Here is a 21019-nt window from a genome sequence, read left to right as displayed (position 1 = left end):
ATAGTCGGGAGAAACACGAAGTCAGGATATATAAAGTCACACAGTGAGTGTGGATATCTGTACTAACGAGACTTTATTATTTTCGAAAGGAACCCTTCTTTGCAATCTTAGAATAACAGCAGATTAAGAAAAGCAATAAGGATCTAAACCCATGATTTACAGTTTGCATGAAGCTCCTAGATGCCAGTAAATGTATCCCTGTGCTATATTAGAAGGTTTCCAATTTATGAAGTGGAAGTAAGAAAATGATCTCAACATCAAAAGCAGTCACCCCCTTAACTCTCTAAATAAAATACCAATCTGTGATCTGCATGTTGCTCGATGTGAGGCACATTAACGCCCTATGCTACTTTATGAGTCAAAACTGAGACTGGGCAAAACACAAATCTCCTAAAACTGTGTTAACCAAGAGTTATTTTACTGCCATCATAATCCCTTCAAAATTACTGTGCGCAGAACGATCTCTGCAGCAGGTGTCGCAACCCTAGAAGATACTTTAAAATGCATCCTCTTTGCCACCAGTTAAGTAATATATGTAACAATAATCTGTTATAGGTCATTGTTGCCAATATCCATGCAGCAGATGTTTCTTAAAAAATAAATGTAAAAGTCGACTGTCAGACTCTGCTTTCCGCTCCTCATGACTCCACCTCTTTTTCTCTGCCACGTTTTGCCTCCGATTTTGTGGGATCTCAGAGTAAATTTTCCAAATTCCAGGCAACGGGACGGTAAAAAAACCACTATGAGATGGCCAGCTCTAGCCGCATCACAGCACTTTATTTCTTATAGCAATGGATGGAGCGAACACAGACAATGGGAGGGTGGGAGGTTGGAAAGGAAGAAGCAACACAGACAACAGAAGGGTGGAGGTGGGAGGGGAAGAAGCAACATAGACAAGGGGAGTTGGATGTGACAAAAGCAACACTGGCAATGGGGGCAGGAAAAGGAAGAAGTAATGCTTTTTCCTCCTTTCACCCTGTTGTCTGTAATATGAAAAACAGGGGATTGGGAGTGGGAAGAAGCAACAGGGAAGAGGTGGGGTGAAGGAGTAGAAGTACTTGGTCCATGCACCACACGAAAGAAGAGGACGTGAGGCCCGCACACTGTAGCCAATTTAAAAAAAGAAGCACTCCCAGAAGGGGTGATTTGGCTATGCACACATAATGGTAGCTGGGAGCACATATTTTGATTGGGCAGAAGTTGTGTTCTTCCACAACAGAGCATGCTCTCCACGCATCTGTGATAATTTTGCTTTATTTATTCAGCTGTCCGAGTTTAAACTCTCAGGGGCACACACATGACATTGTAATGCTATCAAAGTGTTTTAGATAACTAGATAATTTATGATGTTTAGGTCTGGCAGCAGCAGCACAGCTGGAGGAACAGCAGTCACTAGCTTTAGACTTCAGAGAGCAGTTTTACGTTTTGAGAGCTAAGGATTTTTAGGTCTGGGTTGACAATGCAACTATCGTTTAACCTTACATGGTCAAAAAAATAGAGCTTACGGAGTCCTACTGAGAAAGGGGTTTAGGTTCCATGCACATGTTGGTTCTCCTGGATACAGGATTTGATTGGGCCAAATTAGTGTACTTCCATTAAAAAGGCTGCATGTTTTGCACTTTTGGGGTTCTGGCAAAGTGTATACAAATAAAAGCAGGACCTAGTTGGCTACGGAAGCAAGCCAATGATCATGGCTGTAGACATGATCTGTTTATTATGAAATGTTATGATAAAGGATCTAGGGCCAGATGTAGGTAGCCCAATACCATTCGGAAACGGCCGAAAATACCGATTTTCGGCCGTTTCCGACTGGTATTGGGCTATGGAGATGTAGGGGCTCAAACGTACAGATTCGGTAATTTTACCCAATCGGTAAAATTACAGAATCGGTAAATTTACTGATTCTGTAAATTTTTACTGATTCAGTAATTTTACCGAATGGTAAATTTACCGAATCTGTATTTTCAGATGTAGGTAGCATTTTGAACAGTGCTACAGGCCTTTCAGGATTCGGTATTTACCATGTAATACATTTGCATGGTAAATACCGAATCCCTGTGTACATGCACATCTATGCGTACACCTGTGCCATGTTGCACACAGGCATGCCCTAAGGGCATGTCTGTGTGCCACATGGCGCACAAGCCAGTTACAGGGGTGCAACAGGGCGTCATGCACATCTGTGCATGTACACCTGTGCCATGTGGCACACAGGCATGCCCTAAGGGCATGTCTGTGTGCCACATGGCGCACAAGCCAGTTACAGGGGTGCAACAGGGTGTCATGCACATCTGTGCATGTACACCTGTGCCATGTGGCACACAGGCATGCCCTAAGGGCATGTCTGTGTGCCACATGGCGCACAAGCCAGTTACAGGGGTGCAACAGGGTGTCAAAGTGACACCCTGTCCCCCTTAGCAATTCGGTATTTTTACAGAATCGGTAAATACCGAATCGGTATTTGCTATTGAATCCTATGGGCTTCAAGGGCCATAGGATTCAAAAGCAAATACCGATTCGGTATTCACCGAATCGGTGAATACCGATCTTACCTATTCGGTTAAAAATACCGATTTTTTTTTTTTTTTTTTTTTTTTACCTAAATCTCATTTACCGATTCTTAAATACCGAATCGGTAAAATTCGCTATTTATGAATCGGTAAATGAGATTTACCTACATCTGGCCCCTAGTCCTGATTTTTAATTGTGAAAACCGTACACCGAAGCCAATAAGCATTTAAGTGTGGATTGTTATTACTCTACTTCAAAGCCTATGGACGGGCATTTTGTTAAAAGGAATCCCACAGATTACTATAGTTGGCAAGGGTTTTGGTGTTGGCCACCCACTCTAAAAAACCCTGGAGGTTTTCACTGTGATTTTTGGTAGGCCCTGTTGAAAGGGGTTGTTTAGGCTCTTCAAACTGTATTTTTCTGCTATTTGTAATTGTATGCATGATGGTTGCATTTCAATTGCCTGGTGTTGGGTAGGCAGGCACTTTCTTACCTGGAATTTCACAATTAGTATGATGAGCAAGGGTTTTGGTGTTGATGATCTATGCAAACAAATTGTGGGGATAGAAGATATGAGATACAATTATCCATGTTAGGCTTTCGTACGTGTTGGAAACTGGTTGACTGAAGGTATGTCCCCGTATGGCAGAACTCGCCCATCCCGGGACGTTCGCCAACAAGTTGCGATGTAGAAGCGGGCTGAGGCAATAATCAGTTACAAACGGGGGTCCATTGGGGTTTTCTGGCACCAGCCCAGTTCTGCGAAGCACAGGAGGGGTCAAACAGTCTCTTGACCTGCTCCCTAACTTCCTTGGAAGTGTTCCTCCAACCTAGTCTCTCACTCTCACTCCTACCTGGTGCCAATGAGTCGTTGGGAGGGGCCATGTGAGGAGAGGGAAGTTGGTCCACTCTAATGGGCCCAGAAAGGAAACCAGCGATGAATGGGAAATAACACAAGGGGAATCTCTCGGCCTGAGAGCAACCCGTCTGGTACACGTTGATCAGGGTCATACCCAGGTAATCCTGGCACTCCGGTCTCTAGGCAGGATTGTTAATTCCAAGCTCACGCCTCGCGGTCTGTTGGACTTCAGCAGTCAATGTGGGCAATTAAGAGGGCACCACTCTCCAGATCTCAACGGAAGGTGGTGTGGGTCTCCCATATGGGATGTTTGATATCCCCGAGACTGGCAAGAGAAACGGAGATCAGCAAACTGGTCCTTAGGGAGCCCACTTCAGGGTGCCACAATTCAGCAGGTAGACAGCCCAGGCCAGCTACTATTCAGGAAGGGCGTGTTGTCCCTTCCAAGGGCAGTAATCCTCCTTGTGCATAACCGAATCCTCTAGCAGTGTGCACTTCGCTGCCTGGGCTTTCCAGTACCATGTCCCGCAAGCCGATCTCTCCTTTGTTTGAGGATGGCACCAGTAGTTATACTGTAGAGCTTCTTTGTAGTTACTGGGGTTTAAAGGGTATCCCTTTGAACCACAGATGGGTACCCTAAATTTCCATCCTGTCTGTCATTAGGCCATGGAATGCAGATCCCTATCTTTATGGGGGCCATGATCTTGCTCCAGAGGCCAAGTGTCACAACCTCTTCCTCCCATTTACTCCACCAGGCCTGCAAATGGCAGAGGTCGGCATCCAGTTGCATGACCAATGGTCTATGGCTCACTGGGGAATGCTCAGATGTGCTCCCCTGGCCTCCAATGTTGACCGGCGCCAAGCACCATGGCAAACAAAGAGGTTTAGAGCATAGAAATGTCCACGTTTCTGGAAGTAGCATTTCTAAGCGAGTTGTGCCAAGTCCACCTTTACCACTGGAAAGCGTTTGGCATTGCGAATCCAAACATCATGAGTTCCCACCTCATTCCACTATTGCCATCCCCATACTAACTTATAAGAAGAGCAAGCCTTGTATGCAGAGAAACCTGCTGGTGTATTCCTTAGTATCTGGGAAGGGAACATAACATGTATTCTTGCCAGACCCTTCGCCTTCCACCCTGCATGGAAGTAAAAGGTCCCCTCTGGATCGCCAATGCGTTCCAAAGGCCACCCGGAGTGCGCACGCAATGGTGCCATCACAGACCTACCATGGCAGGTTTGGACACATCTTTAAAAGCACGATCCTGGCACGTGCAAGTGGGAAGAGGTGTTGGCCTAACGGCTAGGGCAGTCGACCTCGAATCTAGGGAACCGGTTTCGAGTCTCAGCAATGACGCTGAACATCCTGTGATTCTGGGCAAATCACTTGAATCTCCCTGTGCCTAACAAAAATGAAAGTGTGTCCTCATGTAACGCAACTGGTTCTATGTAAAGCGCTCTGATACCAGATACCGTGGGTCTAGATCGCGCTATATATAACTCTGGAAAAAAATGTATTTCAAAAAGTGTGCACACGACCGGCAGTGGCAGGCCAGGCAAATGTTTAAAACACCTTTGGTGCGCATGTGCGCAGGCAGACCTGCCCAGGTGTAGCACCATCCTTGATGCCCATGTGTGGTCCAGCCTGCAGAGGCAGGCAATTGACTTATGTCTCCAAAACATCATTGGTGTCAGTGCGCTGACCGGCCCGCAATGGCAGTCCGGACACGAGCTAAGAATCATTGGTACCTACGCACTCGATGGCTTGCCATGGCAGGCTGGCGTTCTGGGACTAAAAACATCACTGGTGATCAGCAAATGAAAATGCTGAGAAAATGAAAATTCCACCTCCCCTTCTTAAACTGATTCGTCTTTTGTATACAGACACATGGGTGAGTGTGAGGATGGGGGATGGCAGAACACTACCTAAGGAGATTGCAGCAAATCAAGGCCTGAAACAAGGCTGTGATTTAGCCCCCCTTTTTAATTTGTTTCTTGCCGACCTATCTAATACTGGACGAGGAAAACGTGCACCCCCTGAAATTAGCTGATAAGCGTCTCACGAACTTGTTGTATGCGGACGATGTCATACTCTTGAGCCACACTAAAGTGGGACTACAGTGTCTAATTAGGCGGACTCTCATGTACTCGAAGGATAATGGGATGGTCATAAACGAGACAAAGACTAAGATCATGGTAGTTACCAAAAATAATAAGATAAGACTCAAGAGTAAATGGTTCATGGACCAGATGGAGCTAGAACAAGTAGAGGTATATAAATACCTGGGTGTGTTATTTGATTGAAAGGGACAACTTCCAATTACAAACAAAGACATCCAAAGAAAAGCGAATGCATTAACTGCAGCATTCAGAATTGTCCAGAAGTCACTTTCTAGTCTAACCTACGGCCCTCTTCTGAGTATTACTGGTGCAAGACTCCTACCGTCTATCGCATATGGTAGTGAAGTTGTAATGGGTAAGGATACTGATACTCTGAACAAAATCATAACCAGAGCATATCGGGCCCTATTTCGTCTTCACGCGAACGCATCCCCAGCCCAATTAAGGTTGGAGTTTGGACTAATAAATCAACACTATGCAAGTAAAGGCCATTTTATAAAAGTTTGGAATCAAATAAAAACTGACCACCAAAATGAAATATCGCACCTGTTATGGAGAGAACTAAATGACGATACTAACTCCACTGCAGGGCTCTATCTTAGGGAAGCAATAAAGGATTTTGCGGCCATGCCGATATGGGAAAATAATATAACCAAAACATCGTTTAAGAAAATAATTAATAAAACTGCAAACCACCTATTGACTCTGAACGATAAAGCGATTCTTACTAAGAGAAAACACGCTTGGGCGATAATTAACGGTTTTAAAAAGAAGGAAATTCAACAATATCTGGTAACACCCTGGATGGGAAAAAAAAACAGTTGCTCCTTAAAGCCAGATTTGGAATGCCAGGCCTGTCACCTTCCACTGTGGGAGAGATCGGTAATCCAAACGCAATGTAGACTGCAATAGTGGTGAGGAGGATATTCTCCATCTTCTGTGTACTTCTCCTGAACTCTTGCAGGAGAGAAAGACATTGCTTAAGTTTCCATTCAAGGCATGAGGCATAAGGACATGCAGGCAGGCCCTGATTAAGTGCCTGCACTCAAATGATATTATTTTAAATGCTATGTTTGTAAAGTTCCTACTGATAGTTAAAAGGAAACTAGGAGTTGCAACTATTTTAAATATTTAACTGACTACAAAGCCATAGACCTGCCAGCAATAGCAGGCTGGACTCGTGCTCAGCACATCAGTGGTGCCAGAACTCACACCGCAGGCATTGGCAGGTGGGTGATCTGTTTCACCCCATCAGGTAAGCACCATTTCCTACCATAGGCAGGAATGGTGCACACACTTCCACACTACCACCCTGGAGGTTTCCAATTGGGGGTAGCTGACCCCCGAGGTAGGGAGAACCCACCTGGGGTAGGGGAGGCCCCCTCTGTATTTGCTCCAGAGTAGGTGAAGCCAACCTGAGCAGGATATAAGATTGGCAGGTGAGTCCAATGGGGGCACAGTCAGTGCCTTGTCCCACTACTAGCCAGTGCCATCCTTGCCCCCTGGGTATGTGGTGAACCTTTTTACAGGGCGATCACAGGGACACCACCTACCCAAATCACATAGGCACCCCATTCCTGATCTGTGTAGAAAGGGTGCTTGCACCTTCCCACTGCAGTATAGTGGGCATGTGCCCCCCAGAGTCCTAGGGTCACAAACAGAGAAGTCAACGTCTCGGAGGATAAAAAGCAAAACCTTTAGGGGAAATCCTGCTAAGAAGGCTATGTCCAACAGTCGGTTTACTGGGAAAAGGTATGTCGAACTCCTTAGGTGTGGTCTTTTAATAAAGAAGAGCTATGATGAAACAAATAGGCCTCACTGAGTGTAGAGAGCATGTGCTAAAAGCAATAGATGTTTAAAGGTGAATTGTTATTGCAGTTAGCTAAAGCCTGTATGCTGGTATTTTGTTACACGTAATCTTGCAGATTATTGTAGTAGGCAAGAGTTTTGGAGTTAAAGATCCACCTGAACAAACCATGAGGATAAACGATTTGCACTATGGTAATCCTTACTAGGCTCTGTTAGTAGGGATTTTACAATGTTTTCCTGAGTGCATTTGCAGATATTTGTAATTTTATGAGGGTGTACTTGATGGTTGTCGTGTGGGAAGACGTATGAACCAACACAATAGGTCTAAGTTGGTTATGGTGACAAGCCAATCATAAGGTTAAAGGCCTGCTGGTTTATAATAGTTATGACCAAGGCAGTAGGCCTGACATATCAATTGTGAAAAGCAAAAGTTAAAGCCAATAGGTATTTAAAGGTAGATGGTATCACTCAGTATTAAAACTTAGACACAGATATTGTGTTTCATAAAATGTCAATGATTACTTGTGTAGGGAATTATTTGGCTTTGGTTACTGCTTCTGACCAACCCTAGAAGGAGAAGATTGGCATTTGAATAATTCTTGCTAGAAACTCTTAGCTGCCTGCCTGGATTGTGTTATAAGCAGATCATGGAATAATACATACATAATCCATATCTAAACATATATATGGATACAGAGAAGGCCTTTGGGTCAGCTCTGTTCTGTCAATGACCTGTCTGAATGTCATTTACACTCTGCTTTCATCCATGACTGAGAACTGTATGGGTTAATGGTTCAATCTGCATCAGTCATTGGCTCTTTTGCCCTGTGAATTACAGCATTGTGTACCTGCACCTGAAAATGAGTGTTTCAATGTGAGGTGTGGTAGCAAATGCTTTAGTTGTAAAACTTCTCCTTTTATAGTTCGCCTTTCATTTCCTCGCTTATGCTCTTTTTATTTTAATGTTGCTTAAGAGGATACTGCATGTCACTCATTTCATCTGCTGTGCACAGCATCCCACTCAACTGCTTCCTCTAAATCTTTAAAACCACGATAGTGCATTTATGACACCGTTGTAAGGCAGGCACCCGCTGCTATGTTCAGTTGTGTTACGGCATGCATATTCATGCGAGATCGGACAGCAGCATGTTTTCTTTCTTCTTGTATTCTTTTTATCTATCTTGCATTTGTTGTTGAGTTTGTTGTGTTTTATTGCAGTTGTGTTAAAGGGTAAATGCAAGAATGAGTCAGTGGAATGATGAATAAATGCATGAGTTCAAAGATGAATGACGTTGTGCATATATGATCACTTATTATGTGGTTAAAGCCATTGATGACACAAAAGGCACTTTTATTCATAAGTTAGACCCATTTTATTAGTTACTGACCTCGGCCGGACCCGGGAGGTCAAAGTGATATCACATAACCCTTGATAATTACTCGTATTCTCCAGATCTTTCATCTTTGCAATATTAGTTTCATTTTTATGTGGGCGACATCTCAAATACAGTAGGGTTCAATCACAGTATATCCATTTAAACATGTCAACGTACACCTTTTGCCAAACACAAGCCAATTCAGTTTCATTGGCAAAAAAATTACCTCGAGGGGAAAAAAGTAGTTTCCTGTAGCAAGTCCTGCATCCCTCACAATCACCAACAGTGAGCATTTTTAGAATGTTTTGTTTTGGTACACCAGCTGGGGTTTTGAGATGTATTATGTCCTCTACCAGTCGCCCTCTTTGAGACATCATGAGGGTTTTTCTTGTGCAAGTGGAGAAGTGTGGCTCAATGGTTAGAGCGGCAGACCGTGATGCAGAGGTCTGGTCCGGGACCAGGGTTCAATTCCTGCCTCGGCGGCTCTTGGACTCAATTTCCCCGGACCTGATAATTCTCGCCTTGTTGCCTAGTCTAATCATGGGTCCCACTCTGTGACTCTGGGCAATAGCTTGCTTAATCTCCACAATGGCCCCAGCAGCGCTTGGATGCCTGGCTTCACCTTGGGGGGCGCCCAGGAGTGGACATCTCAAAGGAAAGCCAGGAAGGGTTCCACAGCGGTATGAGTGCAGCGCCGGGACGCCCCGTTGCTGAGGCAGCCGTGCGCTTTACAAGTACAACTACATTTACAAGTGCAGTCTCCTCTGACTGTGTGGATCTTCATTTGGCACTTATTGCTTCTTTGCATTTGAACTGCTCATGGTGGTTGGTAGTCCTGCAGTACATCAACCACTTCTTGACACTAGCTGACACAACCAAATTCACTGTCTTAAATTCTATCATGACACCCTCAGCCTCTGGTGGCCGCTGTGCCACTACAACCGAGTGATACCTGACTGAGCCCTAACTAGGGTGAAACTGGTCCTGGGTGTTGTGTTCTGGTTCCGAGAGGACCCGGCTTGGCAGTTCAGACTGGACTATTCCTATTAGAGCAGGGTCAAGACTGATTGGCATACAGCCGAGTCTAATCTGAGGTGGCATGGTGGGCAAAATGGTGATGGGTTATTCACCTTGGAAATGCCAGTGGCTAGACTTATTATAAGCATCTTCCCATCAACCTTTGTGCTTTTAATGTAACACTCTAAGTGGCCAAAGGCATGCCCAGGCCTGGGTTTGTTGCTCACTGTGCCAATTAAACCAAGCTACACCCGGCTGAAGAACACCAATAAGGGCGAAACCAGTCCTCGCTTGCTTGTGCTCTGGTTCAGAGAGGACCAGGCTTGGCATTTTGGGCTGGGTTGTACCTACTGGAGCAGGGCAAGAAGGATTTGCATATAGCTAGGTTTAATCTGAGATGCCATGGTGATAAAAAATGACAATGGGTTGGATAGCACCTTAGCGATTGCCAGCACTTAGACTTGTTGAAAGCAGCCTCCCATCACCTTTTTTGTGATTAGTGCTCCTGCTCTGAGAAACTCTAAATAAGGCCCTTAGTTTCATCCCTGTCTTTGCGCCTAGGGGCTTGAACCTATCCTTATGAGGTACATAGTACTTAACCCCTTTGATGCTCATGACGAGCTGAGCTCTTCATGAGCCACGGTGCTCGGGTGCTCATGACGAGCTGAGCTAGTCATGACCGTTGGAACACTCGCACACTGGGCTAATTCCCCTGCTGTACGAGTGTTCTAAAGAAACTGGTGTGGTCAAGACGAGCTCAGCTCGTCATGAGCACCGGGGCGCTGTGCGCGCTTCCCCTCCCCCCAGCACAGCGGGGGAATGAGACCCACATGCAAGGGGTTAAAAAACAATGATCTGGTAAACAGCAAAATAACTCTTTAGAGAGTAGGACAGGCTGGAGGAGGTTTAGGCACATTCATCAGATGTTAGGATATGTAATACAAGGATGTAACACCTCCACATTCGTATGTCCAATATATTCAATTTTGCATGTATATACACAAGACTTTGAAAACACCATATGAATGTCAACAACTTAGGCATTACAAATTGTCTATCAATGTTATTAAGACTTTTATTTCAAGTTCTGTTTCTCGGCCCTCCAACTCCTAAACGGCTCTGTTTTGGGCTGTTCACCAATCTGCCCTGTGGCAAAAAGCCTGTTCCCCCTCCTAGATTGTTTGTGACACTTTGGCCTTTTTTTTTTTTTCTTTGAGAAGATAGTGATCAACTCCATTCATGATTGTATTGCCCAGATTCTGGTTACATCCTGTCTCAATGAAGCATAATTACAAGCCTTGGTCCTTTTTGTCACTCCTCCAACACATCTCCCAATGATCAAGGAAGAGGAGATGGTGTACTACTTGTTTACTTTCCTAAAGTCGTATGTCCACTTGGGACTGTAAAATTGTTACACCTGCTTACATCTGACACCTGTTTTTATCTGTTCCAGTTGCTAGTTGATGGAAGAAAGGGGCTGTCAAGACCCTTTTCAAGAATTCAAATATGGTTACCAGGGCAGAAGCTAACTCTAGGCTTATCTATCTTTTGCGAGCAGTCACTAAAATTGGGGAGACGTTCTAGCCCCCATCTTTCTAAACATCTAGAAGTGCACCAGTTACTAGATAGTAGTCAAATTGGTTTAAACCGGGTTTAGGCACTTAGGGGGGCGATTCACAGAACTAATCTGAGACAAAATACTAAACTTACTACTTTTGGTATTCACAGAAGGCATTTAGTAGTAGTAAAGTTAGGATTTTGTCTTAAGTTTGACTTAAGACCGACTTAGGACAAAATCCTAACTTTACTACTACTAAATGCCTTCTGTGAATACCAAAAGTAATAAGTTTAGGATTTTGTCTCCGATTACTTCTGTGAATCGGGCCCTGTGATTGCCCATGGGGCTGTTCAGAATGACATCAGTCAAGATTACAATGATGGCATTTGCACCTGATGCATACTGCTGTGTGGTCCTGTTACCTCCAAATGAGCCTTTTGAAGAACAACCTTCTTGTTCTGTGTCACATGAAATCTTGTGTTAATACTACCATCATTTCTTGACTGAATGGTGGTGTTCTTGAACCGGCTGCTTACCAGCGGTAAGGGGTTCTGGGGAGGGCAGCATGACTTGTCGCGTAGTTCCTATTCTTTTGTAGCTTCCTTTATTTGGAATGCAATCCGTCTTGGCCTGCGTAAAATAGGACTATTCTAGGTTTATGCGGATTCTTAAAATGTATTTGTTTTAATGTTTAGCTTCATATCTTTTCTGAAGTTGTCAGTTCAGTGCCAAGATGCCTTAGGGCATTTGTTGCACTTTTTAAGTAACAACTCCACTCATATCTTGCAAGTATAGGTTTTCAATGTATTTAGCGGGTGCTTTCGGTCACTAAACGCATCACTGGTGGCAATTTCTGAAGAAATTGAGCATAAATGATGGGTTGTGGCTCTTTTAGCGCAGAAACATCCTCACCTGAGCAATAGCTCACATGTTTGGCACCTGACCTTTGGGTGGATTGAGATATAGCTCATCTATGTGCAGCCTGAACATGTCATTTATGTCGGACCAGAGTCCTACCTTGTCCGCCTAAAGCAAACCCCTCCATGGTCCGTTTCTCGGCGTACGTTGTAAGACTGACGTAGACTTTGCTTTAATGGGTGGCTTGTGAGGTTTTTCCCTGGGATGATTTAAATGCCCTCTTTCTGGTGTCCTGCTTGTGCCCTGTTCAAGGGTATCCCTTTTGCTACCCAGGCCAGGTTGGTTAATACAATTAGTATAGACCTTTAGAAACAACCATTATAGAGAAGATGGTGGCCATTCTTTCGAAAGGAGTTTTGAAGAACTTCATAACAAATGTTACAAATTATAAAGCGCATTGTCCCTGGATGATTTAATAACAACATTGATATTTTAGTGGATGTGACACTTTATTTGCTGGGGCCTCAACAGATTTGAAAGAATGTTTTTTATGCTAACGTGCTATAAGGAGGCATTATTTCCGTTTCTTTTGGAGTAACCTCTTTGCAGGACATTGCCCATCAACCACACACACTAGGTGTTCTGGGGATTGAAAGAATACATTGTTTGTTGCAATGTTATTTCAAGCAACTACTTTTTTTGCCAGTTCTTGATTCCTGGTGTCTTTGTACATGAAGGTTGTTCAGTCATCTCATATGAGAACTGATCACCATGGGAAACTATTGCACATTTTTAATTTTATTTAGGATAGCACAGGTTCCTGGCAGAGTAAATAGGAGGTGGTATTATTACCAACTGTCTGCCACTCACTTATTGCAACTCAGGAGGAGCTGAAGATGTATTGGGAATCAAGCTGATGACTTGCCAGATACACATCCTGAAATCAAGTTTATTAACTTCATACGCTCAATTGTCTGAGACCTATACACGTGTGCGGCCTCAAACAGACATATGTTACATTGTCCCGATGAGCAGACTGAAAACATACTTTTGGCCAACAGACAGCAGCAATGTCTTTCTGAAGCTTGAATTAACAAGATTTATTGCCCTCGTTATCTTTTCACAGAAGGAATTTTTGGAGCAAAGGCAAAAATTGGATTTGTCTTGAAACAACTTTGCGACAGCTATTTGTAAAGTGCTTTGTGTTGAAATCTATAGAAGCAGCTTTTTAGTTGTCAAGTCACTCATTCACATTTCTAAAGATCTTTGTCAGTAGCCTCTTAAACCTTGTAAACCCCATTATACATGTCAGCAGGCTGTAAACCTTGTGAATGCCACTAAAACACATTTGTTGTAATTCGTTCATGTTTGAACAATATGTGTATAATGAACAATATATTGTGTTATATTGTATTTATATGTATATTATATTGTTATAGCTCTGTCCCATTGTTTGAAGTGCTGGCTCTGGCTCCCTTGGTTGAAATGAAGTTTGGGTTCAGTTGCGCCCCTGTTTGGGCCCATGACGCCTTGCTATGGGTCATAGCTCTGGGGTTCTGTGAGTAAGAGGCAGAAGGGTGAGAACTCACCTGGGCCTAGAGCTCTGCAGCCCTGGCAGAGGGGTTCAGAGGCTTTGGGTCTCTTGGACAAGGAGACAGGCTCAGGGATCCCTGGGTTCTGTGACCTTGGTTGATGGGTCACTGGAGAGCACGGACTCTGAACATGAGATAACAGGATTCAGAAACCTAGACTAAATGGCTCCACATCATGAAGGGTAATCTGCCTACAGACACATCTTGGGCTTGGCTAGTGTAGAATTAAAGGAAGAAGAGCCAGGGGCTCTGGGGTTCATTGGTGTGGGATGACAGGGTTGTGAGGCATGGGGTAGGTAAGAGCCATTGGTCTAAGCAGAAAACCAGCCCTATTGCGCCATGTGACATCAGCCAAATACATACATGGAAATCCTGTTCTCCATATTTTCCATCACTTATAATTGGAGTGTTTACTTGTAGGCATCTGTATAAAGCAAGCAATGCTTGTTGAGAGCCTGGTTCAAAATGAGCTGTTGAATAGCGAGTGTCTTCTTAATGTCTGACTATTGTGTGAAAAATGGCTGGGCGATGAGTAAGAACACTTGTAGGCCATCAATCAGTTGAAGACTTGGCTCTTCTACAGCCCTTTTAGGACACTCTGCAGAAGAGCTGTTTGGCAACTAAATCAAAGATAACTTTAATCCCTGAGGATGTCTCTGTACCGAAGAATTGATATGTGTTTCACCTGTAACTGAACAGCCTTTGCTAAACACCTTTTAACACATTTTTGCAGGATCCGCCATCTCTGAAGGAGCGGAACCAGAGTAGTCCTGTGGTATAAAAGTCATGGTGTCCAGGAATTGTCACGTGGTGCACTCAGATGGACCTCCAGAGCTGTGGAGATCCTCATGGAACCACTTGCCACCACCAACCAGACGAGCTAACAGTATTTGGTGGAAACTACTGCTAAATCGAGACTCCGTCGCAGATGATGCAGAGGCAAGTGAGGAGGGAGGGGACTGGGAGAAGGAGCTGGGTCAAGATTGTAAAGAGTTACTAGATCCAGACTGGGCCAGTCCCATAACTGGGATGATCAATGTCACAATTATGCAAAGGATGGTAACTTATACCTCATATCTCAGCTTGTGTCCTTCTGGCCTAATCTTTTCTCAACCTCTACATTGAACATGATGGTTTACTTTGACTCCTGCATTCGTCGCTCTCGTTACTGCATCAATAGCCTTCATTTGTTTTAAGCTTCCTCAACATCTCATTCCTTTCGGCGAATACCCTGATCATTGTTCTCTTATAAGATGAACTTCACTATTGCAAAACATACTCCATGCATTGCAAAACATACTCCATGCACTACTTTTCTATCCTTCATCAGAAAGCCCGCCCCTATTCAACCTGTACAGTCACCCTTCCAGAACCCCTCTCCTTTCCAGCAAAAGGCTAGATGGCTAAATCGACACCCCATGCAAATCCCTAACATTTGACCTCAAAGTTGTCAAGAGCCTGTCCTCCCGCTACCAACTCCCCCCCATTGAGCCCAACCCCTCTCACTGTGTACCCTAAACACCAGGCCTTGAGAAAACATGATCACACATGGCTGACCATGGATTATTATGGGCCGCTCGTAGCTTCACTACCACTTTGTGACTTTTGGCTTTCTGCTGCCTTGCCTGCTATCCCTTGAAGCGAGGGTGTAAGACCGCTCTTGGACTGCGTGTGAGGCTGCTGTTACAGGGGCCGGGACTGCGAGACCCAGGGTGCTGCGCAGGATCACCGGAGCGCACCTGGAGTCTCTTCCCGCCCCTGTTCCGCCCTGATTGGCTGCCTGCCTCAACAACTGCTCGCGGCCCCCGCTCCGCGGGGGCCGCTCGTAGCTTCACTACCACTTTGTGACTTTTGGCTTTCTGCTGCCTTGCCTGCTATCCCTTGAAGCGAGGGTGTAAGACCGCTCTTGGACTGCGTGTGAGGCTGCTGTTACAGGGGCCGGGACTGCGAGACCCAGGGTGCTGCGCAGGATCACCGGAGCGCACCTGGAGTCTCTTCCCGCCCCTGTTCCGCCCTGATTGGCTGCCTGCCTCAACAACTGCTCGCGGCCCCCGCTCCGCGGGTGCCGCTCGTAGCTTCACTACCACTGTGACTTTTGGCTTTCTGCTGCCTTGCCTGCTATCCCTTGAAGCGAGGGTGTAAGACCGCTCTTGGACTGCGTGTGAGGCTGCTGTTACAGGGGCCGGGACTGCGAGACCCAGGGTGCTGCGCAGGATCACCGGAGCGCACCTGGAGTCTCTTCCCGCCCCCTGCTCCGCCTATAAAGACACTACCTTCACACTAAGCGGGACGCGAGCGGGACGCCGGGCTAAGCCCGGGCAAAGGGCGGGCCGTCTGTGGCCGTCCGGGGACGATCGAGGACGGGACGGGCCACCCCATTAACATCACCGCCCAAAAAAATCTTGACCTTCGCGGAGACGAAGTTGTCGAAAAAGGTAACAATCCCTTTCTCCGATACAAGTGGCACACCAATCCTATCCCAGTAAGGGGGTTTTTTCTTGAGTTTAATGCTGACATATACACCTTTCTGGAACTAGACTCTCCGAGATTTTTTAGTAAAATCACTATAAAAGCTGTAATAGGGAAGATAAATGGGTCTAAAAAAATTACGTTCGCGCACAATATTCATGAAGCGAATGGGAACGGAGGAAGCAGTCAGGAAATCTACAGACAAAGCGATAAAACCTGGCTGAAGTACCTTAACCCCGGCAATAAATGAATATTTTTCTTCTTTACCACCAAAAAAGATACTTGATAAAATATTGTCTGTCACTGAAAATAAACCACTTGGGAGTGCTCAATCAATCAATCAGGTCATTTGTAGAGCGCACTACTCACCCGTAGGGTCTCAAGGCGCTGGGAGGGGGGGGGTGCCGCTACTGCTCGAACAGCCAGGTCTTGAGCTTCTTCCTGAAGGAGAGGTGGTCTTGGGTCAGGCGCAGATTGGTCGGAAGTGAGTTCCAGGTCTTGGCGGCCAGGTAGGAGAAGGATCTTCCTCCTGTTGTCGCTCTTCGGATGCGGGGGACGGCGGCGAGGGCGTGGTTGGTTGATCTGAGGAGGCGCTTGGGAGTGTAGAAGTTGATCCGGTTGTTGAGGTAGCTCGGGCCTTGGTCGTGTAGGGCTTTGTGCGCGTGGGTGAGGAGCCGGAAGGTGATTCTCTTGTTGACCGGGAGCCAGTGCAGATCTCTCAGGTGTCCGGAGATGTGGCTGCGTCGGGGGATGTCGAGGATGAGTCTCGCCGAGGCGTTCTGGATCCGCTGGAGTCTCTTCTGGAGTTTGGCAGTGGTACCGGCGTAGAGGGCGTTGCCGTAGTCCAGTCGGCTGGTGACGAGGGCTTGGGTGACCGTCTTCCTCGTCTCGGTGGGGATCCACCGGAAGATCTTACGTAGCATGCGCAGGATGTTGAAGCATGACGAGGAGACGGCGTTGACTTGTCTGGTCATGGAGAGGGAGGAGTCCAGGATGAAGCCCAGGTTGCGTGCGTGGTCCGTCGGTTTGGGTGCGGTGCCCAGGGCGGGGGGCCACCAGGAGTCGTCCCAGGCGGAGGGCGTGGAGCCCAGGATGAGGACCTCCGTCTTGTCTGAGTTCAGTTTCAGGCGGCTGGTCGTCATCCATTCGGCTACGTCTCTCATCCCTTCGTGCAGGTTGGCTCTGGCGGTGGCGGGGTCGTTGGTCAGGGAGAGGATCAGCTGGGTGTCGTCGGCGTAGGAGATGATGTTCAGGTTGTGTTGGCGTGCGATGGCCGCGAGGGGGCTCATGTAGACGTTGAAGAGGGTTGGGCTCAGCGAGGATCCTTGGGGTACGCCGCAGATGACTTTGGTGGCCTCTGACTTGTACGGTGGTAGGCGGACTCTTTGTGTTCTTCCGTCGAGGAAGGAGGTGATCCATTCCAGTGCCTTCTCCTGGATTCCGATGTTGCTGAGGCGCTGTACTAGGGTGCGGTAGCAGACAGTGTCGAAAGCCGCGGAGAGGTCCAGGAGGATGAGGGCCGCTGTTTCTCCGTTGTCCATCAGAGTTCGAAGGTCGTCGGTGGCGGCGATGAGGGCGGTCTCGGTGCTGTGGTTCGCTCGGAAGCCGGACTGTGAGGGGTCGAGGGATCCGTTCGTCTCGAGGAAGGCGGCCAGCTGTTTGTTGACGGTCTTCTCGATGACTTTGGCCGGGAACGGGAGGAGCGAGATGGGACGGTAGTTCTTGAGGTCGGTGGGGTCTGCTGTGGGTTTCTTGAGGAGAGCGCTGAGTTCGGCGTGCTTCCAGCTCTCAGGGAAGGTGGCGGAGTCGAAGGAGGTGTTGATGATGTCCCGCAGGTGGGGTGCGAGGACAGCGTCGGCCTTGTTGAAGACGTGGTGAGGGCAGGGGTCAGTCGGAGATCCGGAATGGATGGAGTTCATGGTGCGGATGGTGTCTTCGGTGCTGATCGGGGTCCAGGTGCGGAGGGTGGTGGATGGTGGCGTCGTTGCGGTTGTGGCTTGCGTTGGTTGGTTGTTGAAGCTGTTGTGTATGTCCGTGATCTTGTTGTGGAAGTAGGACGCGAGGGAGTTGCAGAGGTCTTGCGACGGTGTGATGTCGTTGTTTCCGGCGTTGGGGTTGGAGAGCTCTTTCACGATGTTGAAGAGTTCCTTGCAGTTGTGTGCGTTGTTGTCCAGCCGGTCCTTGTATGCATTTTTCTTGGTGGCGCGGATCAGTTGGTGGTGTTTCCGGGTGGCGAGCTTGAGGGTGGTCATGTTGTCCGTCGTTGGTTCCCTTCTCCAGGCTTTCTCGAGGGCTCGACAGTTCTTCTTGGAGCACTTGAGTTCGTCGGTGAACCATGGTGTTTTTCTGCTGCAGGATCTGCTGGGCGGGGTCCTTAGAGGGGCGAGTTCGTCCGCGCAGTTGCTGATCCACTTCGTGAGGTTGTCGGCGGCCTGGCTGGGGTTCGCTGAGTTGGCGGGAGGGTGCTGGCTCAGGGAGGCGGTGAGCTGGTCGGCTGTGATCTTGTTCCAGCTTCTTCGAGCAACCTGTTGCTGGAGGTGGTGGATCGTCGTTCTTCTGAAGGTGAAGTGGACGCAGCTGTGGTCCGTCCAGTGGAGTCCTGTTGCGTGGCTGAAGGTGACGTCTTTGCTGGATGAGAAGATGGCGTCGAGTGTGTGTCCGGCGAGGTGGGTGGGGGTGGTCACCAGTTGCTTGAGTCCGAGGTTGTCGAGGTTGTCGAGCAGGGTGATGGTGTTGCGGTCGTTGTTGTTCTCCAGGTGGAAGTTGAGGTCCCCCAGGAGGATGTAGTCGGCGGAGGGGAGAGCGTGCGGGCTGACGAAGTCGGCGATGTCCTCGCTGAATCGTGTGCGCGGTCCCGGGGGTCGGTAGATCAGGGTGCCTCTGAGGGTGGTCTTCGGGTTGGTGTGGATCTGGAAGTGCAGGTGTTCAGCGGTGGTGAGGGTGTCGTCGGTGTTGGTCGTGATGCGGATGGTGTCTCTGTGGATGATGGCGATGCCTCCTCCGGTCTGGTTGTCGCGGTCCCTCCGGGTGATCTTGTAGCCCTCTGGGATGGCGATGGCGATGTCTGGGGCTGAGGAGGCGTTCATCCAGGTCTCGGTGATGAAGGCAACGTCGGGGGCGGTGGTGTCGAGCAGGTTCCAGAGTTCTACGGCGTGTCTGTGGACGGAGCGGGTGTTGAGCAGGATGCACTTGAGGTGGGTGCTGCTGGAGTTCGGCTTGTCGGGTGCAGGGACGGTCCGGATGCAGGTGAACTTGCAGGCGAGGCAGCTGAAGGGTCCGTGGGTGTGCTTCGGGGCGGCTCGGTGACATCCTGGGATGTGGCCGGTGTTGAGTGCGGTGAGGTCGGCGGCGCTGTAGGTTCGTCGGGTCGGCTTCCGTCGGTGGGGGCCAGGGGTCCTGGCGCTGGTCGCGATCCGGTCGCGGACGGGCGCAGACGGGCTTACCTTTGGCGCGCCTTCGGCGCACAATCGGCGCGCCCGCTGCGCGTCAACGCTGCGCGTTCGCACGGTCGCCATATGAGGCCAAGTGCGCGGGTGGGCGGAGCAGCTGGGAGGCGGGAGCGGGGAGGGAACAGAAGGAGAAAAGGGGCGGGGTCGGCGGTAGTGGCGGGAAGCGGGGGGCGGCGAGGAGGGCGGGAGACAGAGCGGGCAGAGATGACGAAGGGGCAGGCACAGATGAAAAAACAAAGCGCACTTGCTAAACAGGCACAAAAGATTGGAGAACAGCGGGAAAACACTGAACACGGGGAAAAGACTCTGAAACAAGCACAAAGGATTGACAAAAATGCTTAACACGGGGAAAGACTCTGAAACAAGCACAAAGGATTGACAAAAATGCTTAACACGGGGAAAGACAGTCAAGAAAACAGGCACAATTGATCGACAAAACAAAAACAAAACAAACTACAGCCGGGTCGGCCGGCAGCGAGGCAGCTAGGCACAGCGAGGGGGCACACGCAGCAGCTGGTGGCCGTGCGGCGCGGGGGTGTCCCACAAGTGGGTCACACTCACCTGTGTCGCACGGTCGCCTTATGAGGCCAAGTGCGCGGGTGGGCGGAGCAGCTGGGAGGCGGGAGCGGGGAGGGAACAGAAGGAGAAAAGGGGCGGGGTCGGCGGTAGTGGCGGGAAGCGGGGGGCGGCGAGGAGGGCGGGAGACAGAGCGGGCAGAGATGACGAAGGGGCAGGCACAGATGAAAAAACAAAGCGCACTTGCTAAACAGGCACAAAAGATTGGAGAACAGCGGGAAAACACTGAACACGGGGAAAAGACTCTGAAACAAGCACAAAGGATTGACAAAAATGCTTAACACGGGGAAAGACTCTGAAACAAGCACAAAGGATTGACAAAAATGCTTAACACGGGGAAAGACAGTCAAGAAAACAGGCACAATTGATCGACAAAACAAAAACAAAACAAACTACAGCCGGGTCGGCCGGCAGCGAGGCAGCTAGGCACAGCGAGGGGGCACACGCAGCAGCTGGTGGCCGTGCGGCGCGGGGGTGTCCCACAAGTGGGTGCTGGTGACTTAACATGTTTATCTGAATCCCCCCATCTGTCTCACAATGTTTATCTGAATCCCCCCATCTGTCTCACAATGTAAGTGACATGGCGCCCACTAACAAGCCTATTCACTCAATGAATGACCAACAACCAAAAGACTGCATCTCTACCCTCCTGAAATCATCAACTCCTATAAAAGGTTATGAGAGTTTTTATAAACCAGAGGACCTAAGCTTACTTAATCACAAGTCAGAACAAAATAGTCCGAATATAAAATTTCTCCCTACAAAGGGTAATGGGAGCCTACAAAAAGCAGAGGATTCAAGTATACTCAATCAAAAAACAGAAG

The 21019-nt window shown here is 48.0% G+C and overlaps 1 protein-coding gene across 2 annotated transcripts in view; it reads left to right on the top strand.

Moving 5' to 3' along the window:
* LOC144773609 (transient receptor potential cation channel subfamily M member 2-like) overlaps positions 1-21019 on the top strand; it is a 1291174-nt gene that overhangs the window by 53301 nt on the left and 1216854 nt on the right. For both annotated transcript variants that reach the window (XM_078658751.1, XM_078658750.1), the window contains exon 2: positions 14435-14640. In XM_078658751.1, coding sequence (XP_078514877.1) covers positions 14488-14640 — 153 coding nt within the window. In that variant the 5' untranslated portion in view covers positions 14435-14487. The remainder of the gene's footprint in view (positions 1-14434; positions 14641-21019) is intronic.

This window comes from Lissotriton helveticus, chromosome 8 (genome assembly GCF_964261635.1).
Source record: "Lissotriton helveticus chromosome 8, aLisHel1.1, whole genome shotgun sequence".
Taxonomy (NCBI): Eukaryota; Metazoa; Chordata; class Amphibia; order Caudata; family Salamandridae; genus Lissotriton; species Lissotriton helveticus.
The sequence above is the reverse complement of the archived record's forward strand: the minus strand, read 5'-3'. Positions and strand labels throughout refer to the sequence as shown.